The sequence below is a fragment of the Orcinus orca genome, chromosome 2, assembly GCF_937001465.1.
Source record: "Orcinus orca chromosome 2, mOrcOrc1.1, whole genome shotgun sequence".
NCBI classification, from domain to species: Eukaryota; Metazoa; Chordata; class Mammalia; order Artiodactyla; family Delphinidae; genus Orcinus; species Orcinus orca.
Window position 1 is genome coordinate 98,096,152 of NC_064560.1, and position 26,431 is coordinate 98,122,582.

Consider the following 26,431-nt stretch of genomic DNA (forward strand, 5'->3'; position numbering starts at 1 on the left):
TTCTCCCGTACTTTTTTTAGTACTGCATTTATATTGTTAGAACGTGTAGCCATTATGTACTAAATAAACTCTGTCTTTTTTTTTAAGTATAGTTGATTTACAATGTTCTGTTAATTAACTGCTGTACAGCAAAGTGATTCAGTTATACATTTTTTACATTCTTTTTTTTAATATATTATTTTCCATTATGGTTTATCATAGGATATTGAATATAGTTCTCTATGCTATACAGTAGGACCTTGTTGTTTATCCATTCTGTATATAAAAGCTTACAGCTGCTAACCTCAACCTCCCACTCCATCCCTCCCCCAACCTCCTCCCCCTTGGCAACCACCACTCTGTTCTCTATGTCTGTGATTCTGTTTCTGTTTCATAGATTGCTTCATTTGTGTCATATTTTAGATTCCATATATAAGTGGTATCATATGGTATTTGTCTTTCTCTTTCTGACTTCACTTAGTATGATAATCTCTAGTTGCATCCATGTTGCTGCAAATGGCATTATTTTGTTCTTTTTTATGGCTGAGTAGTATTCCATTGTATATCTGTACCACATCTTCTTTATCCATTCATCTGTTGGTGGACATTTAGGTTGTTTCCGTGTCTTGGCTACTGTGAATAGTGCTGCTATGAATATAGGGATGCATGTATCTTTTTGAATTATAGTTTTGTCTGGATATGTGCCCAGAAGTGGGATTGCTGGCTGATATGGTAATTCTATTTTTAGTTTTCTGAGAAACCTCTCTACTGTTTTCTTTCTTTCTTTTTTTTTGATATTTCTTTCTTTCTTTATTTATTTTGGCTGCGCTGAGTCTTAGTTGTGGTACGTGGGATCTTCATTGCGGCATGTGGAATCTTTTAGTTGCAGCATGTGGACTCTTAGTTGCGGCATGCGAACTCTTAGCTGCAGCATGCATGCGGGATCTAGTTCCCTGACCAGGGATCGAACCTGGGCCCCCCCACACATTGGGGGCTCAGAGTCTTACCCATTGGATCACCAGGGAAGTCCCTCCCTACTGTTTTCCACAGTGGCTGCATCAACTTATATTCCCACCAGCAGTGTAGGAGGGTTCCCTTTTTTCCACACCCTCTCCAGCATTTGTTGTTTGCGGATTTTTTAAAGATGGCCTTTCTCACCAGTGTGGGTGGTACCTCATTGTAGTTTTGATTTGCATTTCTCTTATAATTAGCAGTGTTGTCCATCTTTTCATGTGCCTATTGGCCATCTATATTTCTTTGGAGAAATGTTTATTTAGGTCTTCTGCCCATTTTTGGATTGGCTTGTTTGTTTTTTTGTTGTTGAGTTGTATGAGCTGTTTGTATATTTTGGAAATTAGGCCCTTGTTGGTCACATTGTTTGCAAATATTTTCTCCCATTCTGTATGTTGTCTTTTCATTATGTTCATGGTTTCCTTTGCTGTGCAAAAGTTTGTAGGTTTGATTAGGTCCCATTTGTTTATATTGTTTTTATTGCTATTGCCTTGGGAGACTGACCTAAGAAAACATTGGTACAATTTATGTCAGAGAATGTTTTGCCTATGTTCTCTTCTAGGAATAAACTCTCCCTTTTTAATCTATATTTAACTTTAAATCAATTTTACTGAGGTAAAATTTACATACAATAAGAATCGATTTTAAGTGCATGTCAGTGAGTCTTCCTGTGTAACCATGACGCCAGCCATGATATGGAGTATTTCTTTCTCTTTTCTTTTTTTATAATATTTTATTTTTTTAATGTATTTTATTACTATTTTTTTTAAATTTTATTTATTTTTGGCTGTGTTGGGTCTTTGTTGCGGCAAGCGGGGGCTTCTCTCATTGCGGAGCACGGGCTCTTGGCACGTGGGCTTCAGTAGTTGCAGCACGCGGGCCCTAGAGCACGTGGGCTTCAGTAGTTATGGCACATGGGCTGTAGGGTGCTTGGGCTTCAGTAGTTGTGGTGCGCGGACTCAGTAGTTGTGGCTCGCGGGCTCTAAAGCACAGGCTCAGTAGTTGTGGCGCATGGGCTTAGTTCCTCCGTATCACATGGGGTATTCCCAGACCGGGGATCAAACCCATACACCCCTGCATTGGCAGGTGGATTCTTAACCACTGTGCCACCAGGGAAGTCCTGATATGGAGTATTTCTATCACACTAAAAAGATCTCTGTGCCTCTTTCCATCCATGGCCCTAGGAAACCACCGATTTGCTTTCTGTCACCATAGATTAGATTTGCCTTTTCTGGAGTTTTATAAAAATTGAATCACACACAGTGTATTCTTTTGTGTCTGACTTCTTTCAGTCAGCATTTTTGAGATTCATCCACATTGATGCAAGTATCCATAATGTATTCCTTTTTATTCCTTTTTGTTTTATTGTATGGTTATACCAAAATTGGTTTACCAGTTCAACTGTTGATGGGCAGTTGTGTTATTTCCAGTTTGGGGCAATTTTGAATAAAGCTATTAAGAACATTCTTGTACAAGATTTTGGGGGGGCATATATTTGCATTTTCTTGGGTATATAACTAGGTATAGTATTTATAGATCATCTGGCAAGTGTACAAAGTTAAATTTTATTAGAAACTGCCAAGCTGTTTTCCATAGTGGATGTACTATTTTATACTCCCGCCAACAGTGAATGTATAAGAGTTCCAGTTGTTCTACACTTTAGCTAAAACTTAACATTGTTGATCTTTTTAAATTTTAGCCAACCTATGGTGTGTAGTAGTGTCTCATTATGGCTTTAGTTTGCATATCCCCAAAGAGCAGTGATGTTTGAACATCTTTTTTGTGTTTTTATTGGCTTTTGTGAAATGTCTGTTAACATCTTTTGCTAATTTTATTGGTTTTTATTTTTATTGATTTTTGAAAGTTCTTTATATATTCTGAATACAAACCTGTTTTATATATATGTGTGCGTGTGTGTGTGTGTGTGTGTGTATATATAGTTTTCTCCCAGTTTGTGACATGCTTTTTAATTTTTTTAATAGTCTCTCAAAAAACAGAATTTTAATTTTAATGAAGTCTAATTTTTGCAAGTGTTTTATGGTTGGTGCTTGTATGTGTTCTAGCATAGAAATATTTGCCAACCCCAAGTGGTTCTTATCCGAGGTCACTTTTACTCCTTTACCCTTGTGCCCACTCCCCACGCAGGGGACTTCAGCAGTGTCTGGAGATACTTTTGATTGTCACAACTGGCAGAGAATTACTCGTATCTAGTGGCTAAAGGCCAGGGATGCTGTTAAACATCCTACAATGTATATAACATCCCCCACAGCAAAGAATTATGGAGCTTCAAATGTCAGTAGTGCTTGTGTTGAGAAACCCTGATCTAGAGGTTTTATAGTTTTAACTTTTATGTGAATGTGTGTATGTTAATTTCAAGTTATTTTTTTGTGTAAGATGTGAGGTTTGGGTCAAAGTTAATTTTCCTTTAATCTGGATATCTCGTTGTTCAAGCATAGTGATTCTCTACTGAGAGTGATTTTGCCTCCTACCAGACATATGGTAATGTCTAGAAATATTTTGGGTTCTTATAACCGAGGAAGGAGTGCTTCTGGCATCTAGTGGGTAGAGCCAAGAATGTTGTTAAATATCCTGCAATGTAAAGGTTGCCCCCCCAACACAAAGAATTATCTGGTCTAAAACGTCAGTAGTGCCAATGTTGAGAAATCGTTTCGCGCTATTGGTTGAAAAAGCTATTTTTTCCCCTCATTAAATTGCCTTTTCACCAATGATGTGTGGGTCAATTTCATGACTCTAATCTATTTCATTAATCTATATCTCTGTCTTTATGCCAATACCACCGTGTCTTGTAGTGGAAGACTACAAGAAACCATCTGGTAGAAATCCTACAACTTTGTGCTTTTTTAAAATTGTTTTGGCTTTTATTGGTTCTTTGCATTTCCATGAAAACTTTGGAATCAGCTTGTCAATTCCTAGAAAAAAACTACTTTGGAATCAAAATTTCTAAAAGAAAACTAAGTGGGACTTTAATTGGGATTGCTTTGAATCTATAGAACTTATATTAAAGTTCTGTAGATTCTATAGAACTATAGAAATAATTTTTAATTATGGAAACAAATACCTCTTAAAATGATGTTTAGCTAGAGTGCCTTTTTAATAAATAAGATCTGACCATCTCTTGCCTATTAATTAAAAAGTTGAGTCATTTACATTCATTGTGATAATTTATGTATATAAACCTGTTTATGATTTCTATTTGTCTTTTTCTAAACTTCTTTCTTTGACTTCTTTTGAGGAGATTGACTTTTTCCCCCTTCTTTTTTCCCTCTCTACTGATTGGAATTTATACATTTTTGATGTTGTTGTTGTTCTTAGTGGTTACTCTTGAATTTTCACAATGAATTTTTTCCTTATTGAATTACCTTGTCACCACTGACCTATGGGTAAATTTCTCAACTCTATTTAGTTCTATTAACCTATACATCTACAGAGACCATAGAGCATTTTGACTTTCATCACATCCCTCCTCACTGATATTATTGTTTTGATGCTGTCTCTTTTTTAAACCTACATAGGTTTAAAAACCTAGGTTTTTAAAGGTAAAAAAACCTAGGTACATTATTATTTTATATGAACAATGTTTGTCTTCTTTTATCTACAAATTTGGATCTTTTTTGCCTTTCCATCTCCTCTTTTCAAATCTACATTCTGAAATCCTCTTCATTTTTCCTGAAATGTTATATGTTCTAGATGTTCCTTTGGTGAAGGTCTCTTGGTAATGAACAATCTTCTTTGTTACCTGGAAATATTTTTATTTTGTTCTCATTCTAATAAGATAGTTTTGCTCCATACATAGTTCTAAGTCGACAGTTTGTTTTATTTCTCAGCGTTTGATAATATAATTCTACTTTTTCTGGCTCACGTATTATTACTAAAAAGTGTATTGTTTGTTTAATTGTCATTTCTTTTAGGGAATCTGCCTTTTCTTTCTGACTGCTCTTAATTTTTGGTGTATTACAGTTTCATTACAATGTACTTTATTAGAATAAAATTCTACTTGTTTCATTGTGTGTCTTGTATCTGTAGATTCAAATCCATCATCAGTTCTTGAAAATTCTCAGCCATTTTCAATTATTGCTTCTTTTTTGTTTTCACAACTCTCTCTCTGGAATTCCCAAACGTCCTAGGTTTCAGTCTGTCTTCCATTTCTCTCTCTTTTTTTTTTTTGCGGTACGCGGGCCTCTCACTGTTGCGGCCTCTCCCGTTGCGGAGCACAGGCTCCGGAGGCGCAGGCTCAGCGGCCATGGCTCACGGGCCTAGTCACTCCGCAGCATGTGGGATCTTCCCGGACCAGGGCATGAACTCATGTCCCCTGCATCGGCAGGCAGACTCTCAACCACTGCGCCACCAGGGAGGCCCCTCTCTTTTTTTGGTGTGGTAAAATATATATATAACATAAAATTTACCATTTTAACCATTTTTAAGGATAGTTCAATGGCATTAAATACTTGCGCACTGTTGTAAGTGGATTTTCATCATCCATTCCCAAACTTTTCCATTGTCCCAAACTGAAACTCTGTATTCATTAAATAATAACTCATCATTCCCTCTTCCCCCCAGTCCCTGACAACCACCATTTTATTTTTTATTTCTATGAATTTAACTTCACTAGGTACTTTATATAAGTGGAGTCATTTCAATATTTGTCCTTTTGTGATTGGCTTATTTTACTTAGCATAATGTCTTCAAGATTCACCCATGTTATAGCATGTGTCAATATCCTTCCTTTTTTTTAAAAACAATTTTTAATTATGGTAATATACACATAACATAAAATTTACTGTCTTAACCATTTTTATTATTTTCTTAATAGATTTTATTTACTTATTTATTATTTATTTATTTATGGCTGCATTGGGTCTTTATTGCTGTGCATGGGCTTCCTCTAGTTGCGGCTAGCGGGGGCTACTCTTTGTTGTGGTGTGCGGGCTTCTCATTGTGATGGCTTCTCTTTTTGCAGACCACGGGTTCTAGGCACGTGGGCTTCAGTAGTTGTGGCTCACAGGCTTTAGAGCACAGGCTCAGTAGTTGTGGTGCACAGGCTTAGTTGTTCCGTGGTGTGAGGAATCTTACTGGACCAGGGATCAAACCTGTGTCCCCTGCATTGGCAGGTGGATTCTTAACCACTGCACCACAAGGGAAGCCCCTTAACCTTTTTTTTTTTTTTTTTTTTTTTGCGGTACGCGGACCTCTCACTGCTGTGGCCTCTCCCGTTGCGGAACACAGGCTCCGGACGCACAGGCTCAGCGGCCATGGCTCACGGGCCCAGCCGCTCCGTGGCATGTGAGATCTTCCCGGACCGGGGCACGAACCTGTGTCCCCTGCATCGGCAGGCGGACTCTCAACCACTGCGCCACCAGGGAAGCCCTTAAGGGGAGTTTTATGGAGATTTCATTTAGTGGGCATGCTTGATTAAATCATTGGCTGCTGGTGATTAGCTATCTATGGGCCTTTTGTCATCTAATTAGCATAAAAAAGACATTCTTATCACTTAGGGGATTCCAAGAAATTTAGGAGCTGTGTGTCAGGAACCAGGGACAAACAGGAAATATTTATTTATTATTGTGCCACTCACCATGCTACTTTCTGTGTCTGAATTTGTCTGTTGTAGGTACCCCCATATAAGTGGAATCATATAGTATTTGTCTCTTTGTGACTCGCTTATTTTACTTAGCATAATGTCTTCAAGATTCATACATGTTCTAGCATGTGGCATAATTTCCTTCCTTTTTAAGGCTGAATATTCCATTGTATGTATATGGACATTTTGTTTATCCATTCTTTCATTGATGGACATTTGATTTGCTTCCACCTTTTGGCTGTTGTGAATAATGCTACTGTGAACATGGTTGTACAGATATCTGTTCAAATCTCTGCTTTTCAAGCCTTAAATGTAGGGCTCTCCTGTTCAGCTCCCTACCTGATCTTAGAACTGGTTGAGGCATTTGCCCTCAAGCCACTTCACCTTTCATGGGTTTTCTTACTGCTCACAGCTCCTGTTTCTCCTCATTATAGATGTTTGGCGTTTATTTATTTATTTATGGTCCTTGGAGATTCTCCTCGCTTTTACCAAGCCCAGCAATGCATGAAAATTGTTAGTTGTAATTTATCCAGCATCTAGTGTGGTTTGGATAGGAGTGTTCTTCAAGGTACCTACTTTACCATATTGCCAGAAGCAGTATCTGTTAAATTTTAAGCTTCAAACATGTATGAAAACATATTATATTTTCTCTTTCTGGAGCATAGTTATTTTCATCTTTCTTTGTAAGTGATAAATGTGTTTTTGGTGTTTTTAACTTTCAAGATACTTTGCATGTTAAATAACATTCGGGAGTGGGTGATGGGGAACAGCCTGAATCTCTTAACCTCCTTTGTTCACTCTTAGCAGTTTTTCAAACATAAGTAAATTACTAATTAAAATTTTTAATTAAATATATTAAATAATGCTCCTTTAGTTACTTAATATCTACCAGTTGTGAAATACCTTTAATACTGTGTAGTGTATCTGAGTATAGGTATAAAACTGTCTTAGATTTTCCCTTGAATTTTTCTCTTGCCATAATTACTGAGTTAAGTGAAACTCTCTTAAAAAGCACTGTAACATCTAGCGTAGTTTTACCAAGAAAGATGTGCTGATAAATATCTAATCAGAGTAGTCTATATGTCACATAGTTCTTATATATTGCTTTCCTTTGCATGTTTAGATTTTTGTAATGACTTCTATAGGATAGGAATATTAGGGGTGAAAGTTGACTAATATTATAAATGAGGAGCAAAGATATTATGCAGATCCGAGTTTGCGGTTTACTAGGGTTTTTAAGAGCAAACAGAACTTCTTCATATTAACCTATATCTGTCTTAATTGCAAGTAATATCCTGATTAAATATCAAGGTCATTATTGAAAAGCGTAGAATTGAGGGGGGAAATGTGAAAGATAATAGAGAGTGAGGATTAAAGAAAGAAGAGGATATGAAACTATAGATAAAAAGATGTACTGGAGTAATGTTATTGATTTGTAGCTTGACACACTTTATAAATATCTGAAGGGAAAGAGGGTGTAAGATATAAAAATATGCTTATTGGGGCTTCCCTGGTGGCGCAGTGGTTGAGAGTCCGCCTGCCAATGCAGGGGTCATGGGTTCGTGCCCCGGTCCAGGAAGATCCCACATGCCGCGGAGCGGCTGGGCCCGTGAGCCATGGCCGCTGAGCCTGCACGTCCAGAGCCTGTGCTCCGCAACAGGAGAGGCCACAACAGCAAGAGGCCCACGTACCAAAAAAAAAAAAAATATATATATATATATATATACACACATATATATATATGTATATATATATATATGCTTATTGCTAAAAGCTTTTGTGATATAAACTATATTCTAAAAGGTTCAGATTAAGGTTCATTGAGAGAAGAAGGGAAAACACATACATTTGACCCTCCGTATCCGTGGGTTCTACATCAGTGGATATGGAGGGCTGATGGTACTATACCATTTCAAATAAGGGATTTGAGCATCCTTGGATTTTGGTATCCATGGGGGATTCCAGAGACGTGAGGGACAACTGTATCTTAGAAGATAATGTAGTATGTATGGTTTTATAACTCCCCTACCCCCTCCAAAACTGCTGTGCTTCTTTGAGTTATTTACATGTTATCACATGCTTGGGTGAAACTGTGAATTTTTCTTCCTCATTACATTTCCTGGTAAGTCATTAATATTTTGAGAATATTTTGGAGAGAAGAAAATACTAAATACTCCATCATTTGAAGTAGTTATAAAATTTCTCATTTATTTTTTAGATTGAAGGTTAGAATGACCTGTAAGATAACTACTTCATTAATTCATTGTGCTTGGGGATCTTTTTAGGGTATTAAACTTACTTATTTCTAATCATTCATGTAACTGCTTTTATTCCCATAAAGTGTGTTAAAATTTTCACGTGGCTTTATTTCTTTGACAGTTTCTTAAATAGCAGAGAAAATATGATGTGTCTTCTCTAACTTTAAATTTTAATACAATTGCTAATTTTAGTATTATTAAACATCAATGTTTTAAGAAATTAGGTTAAAAAGAATTGTTACAAAAATTAAGAGTTTAAATCAAGTAAGGAATATACAGTGTGCCTGGATTGTTAGAAGTTCGGTTAATGAAATGAGGCTCATATTTGAAATGAATAATTATTTAGTCACATGTGACTAAGTTATTTTTGTTGCATTATTAGAGAAGTACAAAAAAATGAATTTCTCATAATTTTTATTTTTTAGCAAATTTTAAAAGCTTGTATTGAACAAGTGAAAAAGTATCCAGAATTCTATACTCTCCATGAAGTCACCAGCTTAATGGGATTCTTCCCATTCAGAATAGAGATGGGATTAAAGTTAGAAAAAACTCTTCTTGCATTGGTAAGGTTTACCATAAGAAAATAAAAGTAAACTTATTTTTGTCTGAAACATCATCTGTATTTCACACAGAAGCATAATTTAGACATATTTCAGTATTTATGTTTAAATTTTGAGCAGTAACAAGATATACTTTTTAAAATACGCAATACAAATGTGTCCCCTTTTAATGTATGACTACCATTACTTGATGTTTTTAAAAATATCACTACTGGGACTTCCCTGGTGGTCCCTGGTGGTTAAGACTCTGCACTCCCAGTGCAGGGGGCCTGGGTTCAATCCCTGGTCAGGGAACCAAACCCCACATGCCGCAACGAAGATCCCACGTGCCACCAGCTAAGACCCAGTGCAGCCAAATAAATAAATAAATATTTAAAGAAAAAATAAAAAGTTAAAAAAAAATATCACTACCAACTTTATTTCTTGATTTTCTTTTCTTAGTTTCCATCTCTTTTATGTTTCTGAATACAAGCAGAAAGCTTTTCTTTTAAGGGGGTTTTACTCAATATCATGTTGGAAGTAGGTGTGTGTAAAGAAGATATTTTAGAGTTTCTCTTATACCCTGCTCTGACTTGTACTTCATAAAATGAGAGGTTAGATTTTAAAATGACAGGATGATTTCATGGCACCCTTATCTTGGACCCTTTTTTTAAAAAAAACCTATATGGGGGACTTCCCTGGTGGTACAGTGGTTAAGAATCCGCTTTCCAATGCAGGGGACTCAGATTTGATCCCTGGTCGGGGAACTAAGATCCCACATGCCGCAGGGCATCTAAGCCCACATGCTGCAACTACAGAGCCCATGCACCCCAACTATAGAGCCCACGCGCTCTTTAGCCCGCGTGCCACAACTAGAGAGCCTGTGCACCACAACGAAAGATCCCACGTGACCTAGCTAAGACCCAATGCAACCAAAAATAAATAAATAAATAAAATCTTTAAAAAGCAACTATATGGTGGTTGTCAAGTAAAAACATTAAGGTCTTGTCTTAAGACGTCTGTAAATTTGATATTTGCATTTAGTACGATGAAGAATTTTAAGTTATAAGTTTCATATGATGAAAAGATACTTCAGGGAAAAAAATACATCAAGATTTCTGCAATAAAACATTCATTTTTTTTTTCTTATTTAGGGCAGTGTAAAGTATGTGAAAACAGTATTTCCCTCAATGCCTGCAAAGTTGCAGCTGTCAAAAGATATACCCACCACTGAAACACCAGAACAAACAGCTGCAGCTATGCATTATGTAAGTAGTAAAGTGGTTTTGGATCTTCCTAAGGAATCTTCTGTACCTCATAAAGTACATGTAACCTGGTTGTTCTAAAGTACCCTTCCTGAATTTCTCCCTTCTTTTCATTATTTAATCAAAGAAGTTTCTAATAAGTGTAATCAAGTAACAAGTTTCATGTTGTTTTTCAGGACATTAGTAAAGACCCAAATGCAGAGAAGCTTGTTGCAAGATATCACCCTCAGATAGCTCTAACTAGTCAAGCATTATTTACCTTATTAAATAATCATGGACCAAGCTACAAGGAACAGTGGGAAATTCCAGTGTGTATTCAAGTAATACCTGTCACAGGTTTGTGATTTGCCATGTCAAGTAACACTCTCAAAAGAGGAGTTGAAACAGTTCTATTTCAGCAGTCTGATTATAGGTGGTCATTTGTCAAATACAAAAAGCTAAGTTTTGATTTAAGGAGGGTGTAAATTTGACAATTACATTCAGTAGAAGAACTTTTTAATATATAGTGCTAAGTATACAATTGACACTCATAAATGAGTTATTAGATTTACAGGACCTGTATGCATGCTGGGTGTGTGAGAAGTAGAGAAAAAATTATAGTTTAGGGTGGCCAAAGATACATGAAATGGTGAGGTTCTTCTGTCTTTCACTGAAATAAAAGGAATGCGATACTTTATTAGACAGCCTCAAATGCGTTAGTTTCCAGGGTTTATTTACTTACCTATTATTGGAATTCAGATTTAAATAAGTCTATACTTATAAGATAGTCTCTCTCTTAACAGTAAAATTAATATTTACACATAAATTCTGTACCAAATATTATTCCCCTTCTATTTTTGTTCATATTTAATAATTTTCTCATATCTTTTAGAATTAATATTCTTGTATGTAATAACATAATTGGAGTAAATGAAGGACTATGTCTAAAAACAAAACTACAAATTAGAGTTAAAGGTAATATATTCTCCGTGGTAAACATTTTATCACTTTTTGAAAGTATAACCCAAGAGGAACCGAGTAATAATGACAGTAAAAGTATAACAATAAAAAACAGAAAATCTTTTTTTAAATTGTTAGAAAAAGAACATGTTTTTCTTGCCAGTAAGAGTCTCTTGCCCTTAGATCTCTAAGGGACTTTAAAAATCTTTTCATTCAAGGCACACGTATGGGACATGTGCTTCCAGTTTCTATCCTGTGTCTCTTTGTTTAGTAATTCTTCTGTTATACATCCTGGTTTGTTTTTTTTTTTTAATATGACTACTAGTAACAAATCACTCCCATTCTTTTTCTGTGTTAAGGTTCAAAACCAGTTAAAGTAATTTATATTAATTCACCACTTCCCCAAAAGAAAATGACAATGAGAGAGAGAAATCAAATCTTCCATGAAGTTCCCTTAAAATGCATGATGTCCAAAAACACAACTGTTCCAGTCTCTGCAGTATTTATGGACAAACCAGAAGATTATATATCTGAAATGGAAGTATGTAATGCTTTCTTTTCTTTTCCTTAAGAGAATGTACTTGTTTATCCTTTTGAAGAATAACATTTTATTGCAAGTCTCTAAATCTGGTAGTTAAAAATACAGACTTTAGATTGAAACTTAAAATTGAACCCCACGTGGATCTAGACTTTAGACAACTAATTTAACCTCCTTCAGCCTCAGTTTTCTTCTTTTATAAAAGAAAGATGATAATACCTACTTCATAAAATTGCTGTCAGGATTAAGTTTGATATTTATACGTAAGATGCTGAGCACAGTCTTTAGTACGTATGTACTAAAAATTCAGTCAGTAATGGTGGTCATAGTGGTGATGGTTTTATTTAATTAGTCTCATTTGTATTCAAGAGTTTTTAAGTATGAAAAGGAACAGATGAGTTTGACTGGGGCAACAAGAATTTGCTGGATTGTTAATCCTTTTTAGAGTATGCTTATTATCTGCGTGACCGTAGGCAAACTACATAATCTCTTTGTGTCTAGTTTGCTCTGTCTGTAAGATGGGTATCATGATAACCTAACTCATAGAATTCTTGGGGATTAAATGAGTTAATACACCTAAAGCATTTAGAACAATGCTTGGTACTCCATAAATACTAGCTTTTATTATTTTGTGTATTTTGAAATATTTTTCCATGATTATTAGAGCAAGGCATTCTGTTTATACAAAACTTTATTCATCCATTCCACAAATATTTACTGAGCAGATACTGTTCCATGCACTGAGGATACAGCAGTAAATAAAAATGAAGTCTCTTTTCTTTCAGAACTTACATTAGTGTCAGAGGGCACAGATAATTAAAACAGTATCAAAAAAGCACACACTGATAAATACTATGCAGAAAAATGGAATAGGTTAAGGGGAAAGAGATGGGAATGGGATTCATGATCAGGAAGGCTTTTCCAAGGACAGGAAATTTGAACAGGGACTTGAATAAAGTGAGAGAGCAAACAAAATTAGAAAATAAAATAGAAAATTTTTTTCTTATTTACATATAAGAGCTCATACTATTTTAAGAATATTGGCCTTTTGTCTTTCATATTTGTTTATTTTTTTTTTGGTTTGCCATTTGCCTTTCAGTATTTTTATGATGTGTATGTCATAAAGCACTTCCAACTTAAGTTTTTTGGAGGTATTTTTGTTTTTTGTTTTGTTTTACATTTTTAAATCTATCTAAAATTTATATTGGTGTGAGGTGAATGTCAGTAAGTAACAAGTGCTATGAAGAAACATGAAGTAGGTTAAGAGGGATGAAGAGTGACGGAGTAACTTCTTTCAGTAATGGCAGACCAAGTAATTTGGGCCTTCCATTACCGATGACAACTAAAAAAAGCTGGACATATTATATAAGTTTATTTCTTAGAATCATCAAAGACCTAACAAGATAGAGGGTACTATCTGAGGACTGAGATACTAAAGAAGACCAGAATCCAGGTTGGTAAGCCTGTCACTTAGGGTAGTTTTTGCCCTGAATGGTATTTCAGTTCTGAAGAGGCAACAGAAAATGTGCTTTTGGCAGCATCACAGGACTAGGAGGACAAAAGTCAGAGTTCAGTTTTCCACCATGAGCTTGGACCCTGCAGGGCTATACCCCAGGAGTAAGAGTGAACAAGAAATAAATCAGCTTTTTTGTAGATTGTATTCTGGGTTTTCAGGCCTTGAACTTGGATTCAGATGCTTTTGGATTGCTAGTGTCTCTAGATACCTAGCAAAAGCAAGTGACAATACTTCTTAGAGGAACAGAATGTCATTTTGAGCCTCAGATTATTTCTACAAACAAGTTTTTAAATATAGCATATGGAAAACATTTAAAGATAACTAGACACTGGAGGAGTAAATAAAAATTAAGTTTCTTTTCATGTAGTGGATACTCTGAGCACCAACCATCACAAACAATGACCAGAGAAATAGACTCACAGAAATGGATCCTAGAATTATCAGTCACAAACTGTGAGCCAACTCTGTTTAATTATACAGCATGCAAGAAAATTAAAGCCATGTTTTAATTGGAAGGAATATGCCTTGCAATGCAGGGGATGCGGGTTAGATCCGTGGTAGGGGAACTAAGATCCCACATGCCGTGGGACAGCTAAGGCCGTGCGCCTCAACCAGAGAGCCCGCGTGCTGCAAACTAGAGCTCACATACTTGGAGCCCGTGCATCACAACTACAGAGCCCACACGCCCTGGATCCTGCACACTACAGCTAGAGGGAGAAAACCCGCATGCCACAACTAGAGAGAAGCCCACACGCCACAACTAGAGAGAAGCCCGTGTGCTACAACGAAGACCCAATGCAGCCAAATAAATAAATAAATATTTATTTATTTTTTTAAAAAAAGTACAGTTAAGAATGCTGTAAAGGGGGTTATTAGCACATTAGATAAAACTGATAAGAGAATTAATAAACTGGAAGATGGGTCTGAAAAGACTATAATGAAACAGGCAACAAAAAGAAAATACGGAGAGTAGGGCAAGAGGTATAGAGAATGTAGTGAGAATGTCTAACATTTGTGTACTTGCACCCAAAAGAGAGGTGTAAAAGAGGTAATGGGACCAAACCATCTTGGAGACAAAGAAAAAACTCTTAAAAGCCACCAGAGAAACAAAAGGCACATTAGCTATAAAGGACTGAGAGTTAGACTGGCAGGTAACTTCTCAACAACAACGATGGAAGCCAGAAGACATTGGGACAATACATTCTCCTGAGAGAAAATAACCCTCTTACTAAAATTCTCTAACCAGTGAAATATCCTTAAGTAATAAAAAATTAAGAAAAGATATTTTCAGATAAAAACTGAGTTTGCTACTAGCAGACCTCCTCTAATGGATGTTCTTCAGGCACAAGGAGAATAATCCCAGATGGCAAAAGGATGGTGAAAGATGCAAGAATGAATAAAGAATAACAAAAGTGAAAATAATATGGATGGGCTCTACTTTGTAGGTGAGTGCAGGGGCACTTGGGAACTTAAGTAGTTCTGAGATGACCTGGGTCCTAAGAACTCTAGAAACTAACCAGCCAAAGTTCCTTCGAAGACAAAAGCCTTGGCTCAGGAAAATTCACCAGTGGTAAAGTTCATATTGAGCAGAACAAGGACATTAAAGGTAAAGGAAAAATAAGTTTTCAGATAATTGTGGGAGAGGGAAATAGAGAAAGCAGATATCAGAATGTACTAAAGATTTTATATGCACACACAAACACATGCAAACCTACATGCATACATACATACATCATGGTAACAGTGAAGCATGAGCTTAGAGCCATGAAGCTAAGAAAGCTATATCCTGGCACACTGTCACACAGGATTGTCCTCCTGCAGAAGCAGGTGTGCCCATCTCAATTAAACATGAGAAACAGAAGAGGATTGTTGATGGAAATTCTTACAGAGTTATTAGAGGAAGAAAAGATAATTGCTATAACATTTTTACAGTCAAATGAAGAGAGATGTACCCACAGAACAGATGAAAACTAATGTGTTCATCCTTTGCCCTAGAAATCTCACTTCTAGAAATGTAGCTCAGAAGTACACTAGGAAAAGAATAAAATATTTGTGCAGGGTATTCACCGCAACTATAGGTATTCATTAGAAACAGTCGTCATGTCCCTTAATAGGGTATTTATTAAATAAACTGTACATCTTCAATAGCATACTATGCAACTATTACAGGCATACCTTGTTTTATCGTACATTGCTTTATTGCACTTCAAAGATGCTGCGTTTTTTACAAATGGAAGGCTTGTGGTAACCCTGCATCAAGCAAGTCCATCATCGTCCTTTTTCCAACAGCATTTGCTCACTTCATGTCACTGTGTCACATTTTGGTAATTCTTGCAGTATTTCAGACTTAATCATATTTGTTAATGGTGATCTGTGATCATTGATTTTTTTTTTTTTTTTTTTTTTTTTTTTTTTTTTGCGGTATGCGGGCCTCTCACTGTTGTGGCCTCTCCCTTTGCGGAGCACAGGCTCCGGACGCGCAGGCTCAGCGGCCGTGGCTCACGGGCCCAGCCGCTCTGCGGCATGCGGGATCCTCCCAGACCGGGGCACGAACCCGTGTCCCCTGCATCGGCAGGCGGACTCTCAACCACTGCGCCACCAGGGAAGCCCAATCATTGATTTTTTGATGTTACTATTACAACTTGCTGAAGGCTCAGATGATGGTTAGTGCTTTTTAGCAGTAAAGTATTTTTCTTAAGACATGGACATTTTTAAAGACATAATGCTATTGCACACTTAATAGACTATAGTGTAAACATATCTTTATATGTACTGGGAAACCAAAAAAATTTGTGTGACTCACTTTTTTGTACTATTTGCTTTATTGTCATGGTTTGGAACCAAACACACAATGTCTCCAAGGTATGCCTATAAAAAGAATAAGAAAGCTCTAGGTATGCAACTGTAGTGTGATAGCCAAGATATACTGTTTAAGTGAAAATGGTCACTCAGAGAATTAAGTGTCTATACATCCTTAAAGATTTATATCCTAAGTTCAAAAAGAATTGCCAAATATTTTAAACTGCATTTAGTAATCATATTATTAGTAATGATATTGCTGTTGTTATTTTGAACACATTAGATAGTACGATAAAGCAAATAAGTACTTATATTTGTATTAGAAACCAAGAATTTTAGCATAAGAAATACAAATGCCAATCAAAGGACTTAAGTAAAAACCTTATAATAATATTGGAATTATATAAAAAAGATGCCAGTGCCAACTTGAAGGGTTTCCGGTTGGCCAGAGTGTGTCAGTTTGACCATGACAAAGAATAACTGCAATGGATGGAAACATATGAAATAGTTAAAATCCATGAATTCATAATAATATCTTTTAAAAAAAGTATTAGTCACCTTTGGAGGGTGCTAGTGTATCAAGTCATTATTCTGAAAACTGATTTTTGAAAATTCAAGTATTTGTCTTACTTTTCCAGTACAAACTGTATTTCAGGTAATGATGAAATACGACTGTTACCATTTTGCAGTTCCTAATGAAATAGTGAATCTAGGCAGTGATCATCATCAATGACTGCTAAAAGCATTAGAAGATTAACAAGGAATTTTAGTGGGTAGATTAGTTTGTCGACCCTTGATGAATCAACAGAACTGTTGTAATATCACAAGAAGAAAGATAAGCAGATGACATTAGCCTCCTGATTGAAGTGGGAAGTACACAGTACCACATATAACATGTTCAGATTTTTTTAAATGTGCCTGAATCTGGTCAAGCTACTAGATCATTTTAATAGGAAATGTAGGGGAAGAGTGTGTTAAATGATATCATGGGGATGCAAAATCCAGAATATGGAAAATTTTATAGGATAACTCATCTAGTTTCTTCTACAAATACCTGGTGGATATGGGAGTTGGCAGAGTATGGGGGAGAGGCATTTGAGAAATAAATTTGAGAGACATCACCCAAATGCAGTGTAGGGATCTTGGTTGGATCCTGATTCCAATAAACAACTGTAAAAAGAAATTGATCAGACTAGGAAATTTTAACAGTGATTAGATATTTCCAGCCATTAAGGAAGTGTTAATTTATTGATACAATTAATATGTTTTACCGAAGAATCTTTTTATAACCACATACTAAAATATTTACAGATAAACTGCTGTTTTTATCCAAATTTGTCAGGGGTTGAGAACATTGTTTTTCAATTCATTAATTTTGGTTTTATATTTATGAAATTCCTTCATTTTATTATTGTGATTATATTATTCTTTTCCTGTTTCTTGAAAAGGCTATGAATGATGCTTCAGATTTTTAATGTCCAGTGTTCTCATTTTTATTGCTTTTTAAGTATTCTGTAATTATCATTTTAATTTCTTCTTTTATCCAATAATTTGGAGAGTTTTTAAATTTCCAAGTTCTTGGGTTTATTATTGTTTGTTTACTTTTTTCTTAATGGTTTCTAATTTTATTTTCTTCTAAACAGAGAGTCAGACCTTAACAGATTCTGCTTTATACTATATTGATGTTTTCTTTGTATATTAATTTATAGTCCATCTTTGGAAATGCCCCTTCGATCCTTGGGAGGGAAAAGGTATATCTTTGCAGTCTATATGTATGTTTTCAGTCATTCATGTATCTTTGTTTCAGTCATTAAATATTATTCATACTTTCTACATCCTTATATTTACTAAGAGACAGTGTATCAATGACCAAGTACAGTTGTGTTTCTGTCAAATTTTCCTTTTATTTTTCAGTTTTGACAATTTTGATGTTGTTATTTGACATGTCACAGTTCATTATCTATTCATCATGGATTGCATCTTTTTCAACATAGGATTCCTTTTTCTATCTAATGCTTTTTGCATTGACTTCTCTCTAACACTTAATATTGCTAGTCCTTCTTTCTTTATTTCTTGGTGTCATGTCCCATTGTTTTGTTTTGAACCTTTTTGTGTAAGAATGCCTCATGTAAACAGAGTATAGTTTAATTTTATTTTTTGACTAAATATGGTAGTCTTTTTATTTTAGCAAGTGCTACCATTTGCTGAGAAACTGCTTAATATGTACAAAGATTATGTGAAGAAACTTTCTATATATAATTTCTCATTTAATCCTTAGAATAAACCCAAGAGGATAACCCTATTATCCCTATTTCAGAGATGAGGAAATTGAGTTTCAGAGAGGTAAAGTAATTTACCCAGGTAGATCTTTCTTACTCACTACCTGAGGCTGTCAGAATATTTTTTCTCTCAAATCCTAAACTGTAATCCAATTCCATGGTATTTATCTAAAGTGCTCTGCCATACTGAGGAGAGATGTTGCTACCTAGGGAGAAGATAATTTATTCCTGAATAAATTAGAACTGTCTGTAGTTCTTCTGTTACCCAAACAATACATGAAAAACTATAACCTCAGTGGCTTCATGTCCCAGAAAACAATAAAACCACTTCCTATCCATTTCTCCTCTTATTACTGACAGTTGTTTTCCCTGAGTAGATGTATAAAGAAAGTCACTGATTGATGTGAGAGGCTGTTGACACTTCCCCAGTTGCATTAGAGAGCAGCTTCCTTACCATGGCGAAGACGCTTTCCTCCTGGTCAGCTAAGTCTCTGCAAGAGTGTATAAACTGGGTATGAATGAAGATCTTTTGCCTTCCTATTTGGCCTAACATTTCTTGTTTGTGGTCCTGTCTGGTTTTTTTTTTGCGGTACGCAGGCCTCTCACTGTTGTGGCCTCTCCCGTTGCGGAGCACAGGCTCCGGACGCGCAGGCTCAGCGGCCATGGCTCACGGGCCCAGCCACTCCGCAGCATATGGAATCTTCCCGGACTGGGGCACAAACCCGTGTCCCCTGCATCGACAGGCGGACTCTCACCCACTGCGCCACCAGGGAAGCCCCTGTCTGTTTTTGATTAGTGGAAATACCTCTTGAGATGTGGTAGTTCACAAGTATTCCCCATTTCCTGTGGTATTGCAACTTGGCAAATTTTTCTGTGTTTCATCAACATTTCAATGGGAAGGTAAGGTTAAATAAATTAGGTGCTAGTAGTTTGTCAAAGCAAGAACCTTTCAAAGCCATTACACTTTTCTTTCTACTTTTAAAGAGTATGAACTATGTTTGTGATGGGACATTGATGGGTGAGGGGCGGCCTGGAATTTTTGCTAATAGTTTGCCAATATATTTTCTTAAGATGTCTTATGAAGTTAATGAGTGCCGAAAAATTGAGACCCATGAAAACTTGGATCTGGATTTTGATGATGACGTCACAGAACTTGAAACTTTTGGAGTAACCACCACCAAACCATCAAAGTCACCGAGTCCAGCAAGTACTTCCATAGTACCCAATGTGACAGAAATGCCCACAGCCCCCAGCATAGCAATCACATCTGAGGCACCAATTGCACCAGACATTACTGCTCATTCTAGAAGTATATCTCAGATTCTGATGGAACAGCTGCAGAAGGAGAAACAGCTGGTGACTGGTATGGACAATGGCCCTGAAGAGTGCAAAAACAAAGATGATCAGGGATTGATCCCCTGTGGTGAAAATGTATCAAATTCTGAGAAGTCTTTGGTACAAGATAGTGACTTGAAAACATCTGATGCCTTACACTTAGAAAGTTCTTCAGAAATTGAAACCTCTAATAAAAATGATATGACTTCTGATATGGAGTGTGTTGAAAGAGTGAATGTTCCAGAGAACACAGACAATAATTCAAAGGAAAAGCCTGTTACATCAGAAGCAGCTAAAACTGAAGATGTAATTCTTTGCCATAGTGATACAGATGAAGACTGTTTAATCATTGATACAGAGTGTCAAAATAATAGTAATGGAAAGACTGCTGATACGGGTTCTAATTTAAGTTCTAAACCAGCTAGCCTAAATTCTTCCTCAGGACAGGCTTCTGTAGGAAACCAGACTAATACTACTTGTAGTCCTGAAGAGTCATGTGTTTTAAAAAAACCTATCAAACGAGTGTATAAAAAATTTGATCCAGTTGGAGAAATTTTAAAAATGCAGGATGAACTCTTAAAACCAATTTCCAGAAAAATACCTGAAATGCCGTTGATGAATTCAGAAAATTCTAAACAACCTCCTAGTTCTGAGCAGCCCTCTGCTACTTCAGATGCCTCTAGTTGGCCAAAATCTATATGGCCTTCTGTGTTTCAGAAGCCAAAAGGACGTACGTAAATATTTACAAAGAATTTTATATTAACTGTTTTGCTTGTTCCTTATCCTTAGGTTTTTTCCCACCCTCTTTCCCCTACTTTCTCTTTGTTATAATATGTGTATGATCTTTATATAGTCATTGAGAGTTCATTTTCCAGTCTACTGATCAGTATTTCAGCTTTCAAAACCTTCACTCTAGCGATGTACCCACAGTTGTATGGATTTTTGTAACCTGTGTTTATCCAACATTTACGATGGCTGCTAAGCTATAGATAATGTGGTTTGCTGAACTGATGAAGGGAAAATCCAGCAAAAATAATGATAAATACTTATTAGTCTAAATTTACTTATTCTTGGTGTTTAGACTGTAGTTTTGTACTTTTTCATTTTGTGAAATAGATGTAAGGCTGTACCTCAACTCTGCCTCGATTATGAATAACACTACTTTTTTAAACTTTTTTTTCCTTCATATGTTGTCTCACAGATTTATACTTTGCCTAGGGTTAGTGAAGGTAGTAGGTAAAAGGAAGAGAACCCTAAAGCTTTGATTTCAGCTCTTGCTGGAGTTCCAGTAAAAGTAAACAGAAATGGTAATAGTGTAATAGTTAACTCAGAGGAGACAGAAGGTTGATAGTTGAATTGTTTTATCTTGGATTATGATGGATAAAGAGCTAATGTATTTTAAAATAAAAATGACAAATATAATTATTTTTAAAGGATTGCCATATGAACTTCAGGACTATGTTGAAGATACATCAGAATATGTAGCTCCTCAGGAAGGAAATTTTGTTTACAAGCTTTTTAGCCTACAAGACCTGTTGTTACTTGTGCGATGCAGTGTCCAGAGGATAGAGACCAGACCACGCTCTAAAAAACGGAAGAAAATCAGAAGAGTAAGTTGTTACCTGGGGAGTTAGGGTGTGGTAGCATAAGTAGATGATAAGCAAATATTTAACATGCCATTCTTATGAAGTTTAATTTTAAATTGTTGATCACTCTTAGAGTAGTTTTTTCAGGTTGAGTTTTTTTAGTAAAATACGGAAAACACTTTTAATAAAGTGTTTAGTTCAATGTAATAGTCATGAGTGCCAATAACATTCTTGCATGGAATATATAAACTTTGTGAAAAACGGCACCATTGTAGATATTGGCACCATTATAGATATGACCTAGACTGGCACGTATGTTCCAGCTTTCTCTGTGAATTTGGATTTCCTTTATGACATATTAGCCTCTTTATTTCTTACTTTGGGAATCTTTTTGAGTCATTTTAGAAGTTCACATTTTGAGAAGTGGGCTTTCATACACATTTGAAATGTCTTCCCAGGACTGTTAGAAAACCAAATGTCTTCCTTTCTTTTTCCCCTATTGTTTCTTTTGGGATTTGATATAAATATTTCCCTCAGTTAAAAAAGTTTTTGCTACAATTTGAGTAATTTGTTCTTTCGGCAGATTGCTATATTTGATATTTTAAGGTCTCTTTCAGATTAATTTGATTTTTGTGTGTGTAACCACTGAATTCAGGTAAATAAAGAGGAGCTTTTATGGTGTAATTGATTACGTAAGAAATAGTGAAGTCTCTTTAATTTTTTCTTAAGAGATTTTTCAGTTGTATCCATTATATCATAGTTCACTTTTCCTTCCTTCCTCCCTCTTTCCTTTCTTCCTTCCCTCCTTTCTTCCTCCCTCCCTTTCTTCCTTTTTTTTTTAATTTAAAAAAATTTAATTTATTTATTTATTGGCCACACCGTGTGGCATGTGGGTTCTTAGTTCCCTGACCAGGGATCGAACCCACGCCCCCTGTATTGGAAGTGTGGAGTGTTAACCACTGGACCACCAAGGAAGTACGTTCCTTCCTTTTTTTAAATTTTTTTTTCCCGGTACGCGGGCCTCTCACTGCTGTGGCCCTCCTGTTGCGGAGCACAGGCTCTGGACGCGCAGGCCCAGCGGCCATGGCTCACGGGCCCAGCTGCTCCGCGGCATGTGGGATCTTCCCGGACCGGGGCACAAACCCGTGCCTCCTGCATCGGCAGGCGGACTCTCAACCACTGCGCCACCAGGGAAGCCCCGTTCCTTCCTTTTCTGATGTCTCTGTTTCTTGCTATTTAACCTACCACCCAATAAGAATCCTCAGTGACCACTTTAGAATGTCAGTATTTTCGATTAGGGAACAGGTGACTCAGGAACAGTGATGTTCCAGCATTGACCCTTATGGATCAAGTCCCTGACTACTGCTTTACCATATTAAGGTATAACTGGAAAAAAATTTTTAAAAGAAGAAGAAGAAAAGAAGAAGTGCCAACCTTTCTGAGCTGCTAATAGCAATAGTGTGAGGGTCTATCATGAAAAACCTCTAAGGCTAACCCATCAGGATCAAGGATGTATACGTTGTCCACCAAAATCCAATGGACCTAGTGGATCTTTTGCTTGATGATACTTTTGTTCTTAGAAGGAAGACTGTGAATAAAATTTTAAATTTCTAATTCTCGTAATTTGGTATTTCATCACTGGTTCAGACTTGAAATTATAGAAACCAACTGGTTTTGAATTAAATATATGGGGGAGTGTTTTTTATAAGAGAATGTCAGGAATGATGAAATGCTATAGGTCTGATTTTAGTCTCCTCCTAGATAAATACAAATATTCCCTGTATTAAAAGATTTTACTTTATTTGCTGATTTTTTCCTGTCTCATCTGTATTTAATGGCCATAGCATGCATATCTTGAATACATATAGTGTCAGTGCTATGGACTGTATTTTCAAGGTTTTATTTCATTAATTCATATTTGCTATCTGATTTATTTGGGGACTAACCTCATTTCTTTCATTTTCTACTCTGTGAGCCCATACCACTCTGTATTGATCTGCCAGCTTACAGCACTTAGAAATTATTGATGGCCAGGATGTCTTAAGTAAGAATAGCCTAGGGATATTTTTGGACACTGGTTTAATTGTTGAAAGAGACAACCTGTTAAGGACATTGTCATTCACTTGACTAAAGTGAAATTTGTAAATATTAAGATAAAACCTTACAGGAGAGAATTCACTCTTCATCAAAATATATCAAAAAAGTCAAGCCCCAAAGATTAGCTAAATAGGAGCCTTCTATTTCTGACATGTCAAACCTGGAGTAAAATTTTAAAATTTTCAGTGAATGCTTATCATATTATACCTATCATTATATGTAATAGTTTAGTACACGTGGTTTAAATTCCTTTGTAGAATTTATTCCCTTTGGAATCATCTCCTCTTCATCTCTGTTTCTTTCAAATGTTTTATTTCGTAGATACTCAATAAATAGGTATTGAATAAATGAGAAAAACTGAGGCGAGAGGAGGGTGTTGTTAAAGAAGGGAAGTTGAGGCACTAGCTGAGAAATTTTGAAGGTAGTGTTTAAACTCTAGTTAGGTAAGAATGCATCGTCATTAACATTTCCTTCTTAAAAACCAACTTGTTTAGGTAAAGCTTTAAAATACTTGGAAGTCTCTTCAACCTCTGCTCTGCAAGAACCTCATCTCTTATTTTTTCCTTTGGTTCTTCAATTCTGTGTTATTGTAGCTGAGATTTTACTTTCCAATATCATTTATCCCTTCTCATCAAAATTCTGCTTAATAAGAGCTACATGACAGAGGAGAACTTAAGGCAGCAGCCAGTCTCAAATGATGGCATGAAATAAAGAGGGCTAATTTGGAACACAAGATGAAGCTGGAACTTACTGAGTTCTACATATAATTATGACATCCAGACCACGTACCTTTGAATGATTTAATATTATGTTATCCTCTGTCTCTGTTAACCAAATTTCTTAAGAGTTATATTCTAAAGTGACTCAAAAATTTAGATCCAGTTATATTAAAGTTTATATTGGCATTCTTGGGCCAGAAAAAAAGGATCCTGAAGGTGCTTGAATATTAGGAAAGAACAGAATGTACCTATTGGGATTACTGACAGGATACTAGCTTTGAAATATTTATTTAGGAATGTATGTAAACGTTTGGAAGGTTTATGTAAGAAATTGGAAGACAGAGAACCAAAAGAAGCTTTCATTTAGAATAGGAGTGACCAATAAGGGATAAAGGAAATAGTAAATTTAATTTTTATAATTTGAAAACTTTGTACTTAAAGTTTCACTTTAATTTTGGAATACTGAGATCAAATATTCAGACTTTTCTTTCCCTTGGTTTCCTGGAGATGGCAGTAGAATACATATGGAAATTAATACCAGGTTCAGGATTTAGTTTTATAGATATGACAGTATTATCAAAGAAAATCCCCCAGAGTGCTTTCTTCAGAAAGAGTAATATTTTTTAATTTCAAAAGAAATCTTGAATTAGTTCTGTTACCTGTTCATGATCCAAAAGGGGATCTTCTTTATCAATTAGTCTTTTTCTGACTCTGCTGTAAACTGGTTCTCTCTCCTTGAGCAAATATCTTAGCCCTCTGGGCCTTCATTTCTTTATCTCTGGCTTCTATTGGCAACTATAAGCAGCCATAAGTGCAGATTACCAGTTGCTGAAAAATTATTATACAATTAAGTGCTTTTAGCAATGAAATTACCCTATTCATAATTTTTTTTTTTTTTTAAATTAAGAAGACACTGTAGGGACCTTACTACTCAAAGTTTGGCCCCTGGAACAACAACTTATTAAACATGTAAAGCCTTGTTTTTCACCTCAGATTCTGCATTTATTTAAAAATGGTTATTCACACACACTGAAATTTAAGAAGCACTGCTGTAGAGTTTTACTACATTCAAAGGTAATAATGAACCAAAGTTAATTGTTAACAGAAATTTTAGTGGATTTCAATTGTTCTTACCACCATTGTGCTAATAAGCCCACTAAATTTGCTACTTTATGAAAATCAGTAATTCTGAAACATATATGAAATATTTTCAGGTGTAAAAGTGAAACACAGCTTAGTATAATTTCAAAAGTACTAACCAGTTATATCACTTTAAGTTCCTTAAATCATGTGTTTCTCCTTCTGCAGCTGGAAGTGAAGAGACTGCTATTAAGATTAGAATTTTCTTTGACTGAAATGAGATAATATAAGCACAGTGAACATGACTAGCACTATGTTATTTTACAAGCATGTATTTCCTTACATATCCTCCTTAAGGCTAGTAGAGGGTATAGTCATTTTGCTTAATCTATTTAGTGTCCTGACCAATAAACGCTAAATGGCTAATTTGCCAGGTACTTAGTGTCTGGAATAAAGCCTTTTGTATTAATGAAGATAGCAACATTCACAGATATTAATGTAGGTGTTAGTGCTCATACATTCATAGAATGAAAACACAGTATTTAAGCCTGAGACAATGTGACTAATGCTTTAAAGGGGCAAAAAAATTCCTACTTTTTTTACCCTCTTGAGAATTATTAGTATGTATTACAGTCATGGCTTTCCAGCTTCTAGCTTTGAACCTTGGGCCATTATGTATCCGAGGCTTTGTTCCAAGGATTCTGTCAGTCATGTTCTGTGACAGAAATAAAATATGTGCATGTGTGGAGAGGTATGTTGATTTTGGTTGTGGCGGGGGGGGGGGCAGCCTCTGGTTCACGATCTCTTATTTATCCACCATTTGCCCACATCTACTAAGGGTTCTATCCATCTTTCTGTCTGAATCCTACTGTATTTGAAAGGATGAAATAAG

At 35.9% G+C, this 26,431-nt stretch overlaps 1 protein-coding gene across 9 annotated transcripts in view; it reads left to right on the plus strand.

Annotated features, from left to right (window-relative positions):
* ICE2 (interactor of little elongation complex ELL subunit 2) overlaps positions 1-26,431 on the plus strand; it is a 90,466-nt gene that overhangs the window by 15,176 nt on the left and 48,859 nt on the right. For 7 of the 9 annotated variants that reach the window (XM_049705976.1, XM_049705977.1, XM_049705978.1 and 4 more), the window contains exons 7-13: positions 9,273-9,410; positions 10,541-10,654; positions 10,828-10,987; positions 11,950-12,131; positions 18,153-18,194; positions 19,794-20,787; positions 21,492-21,667. In XM_049705976.1, coding sequence (XP_049561933.1) covers positions 9,273-9,410; positions 10,541-10,654; positions 10,828-10,987; positions 11,950-12,131; positions 18,153-18,194; positions 19,794-20,787; positions 21,492-21,667 — 1,806 coding nt within the window. The remainder of the gene's footprint in view (positions 1-9,272; positions 9,411-10,540; positions 10,655-10,827; positions 10,988-11,949; positions 12,132-18,152; positions 18,195-19,793; positions 20,788-21,491; positions 21,668-26,431) is intronic. The other 2 variants (XM_049705980.1, XM_004274694.4) reach the window with 1 other exon arrangement.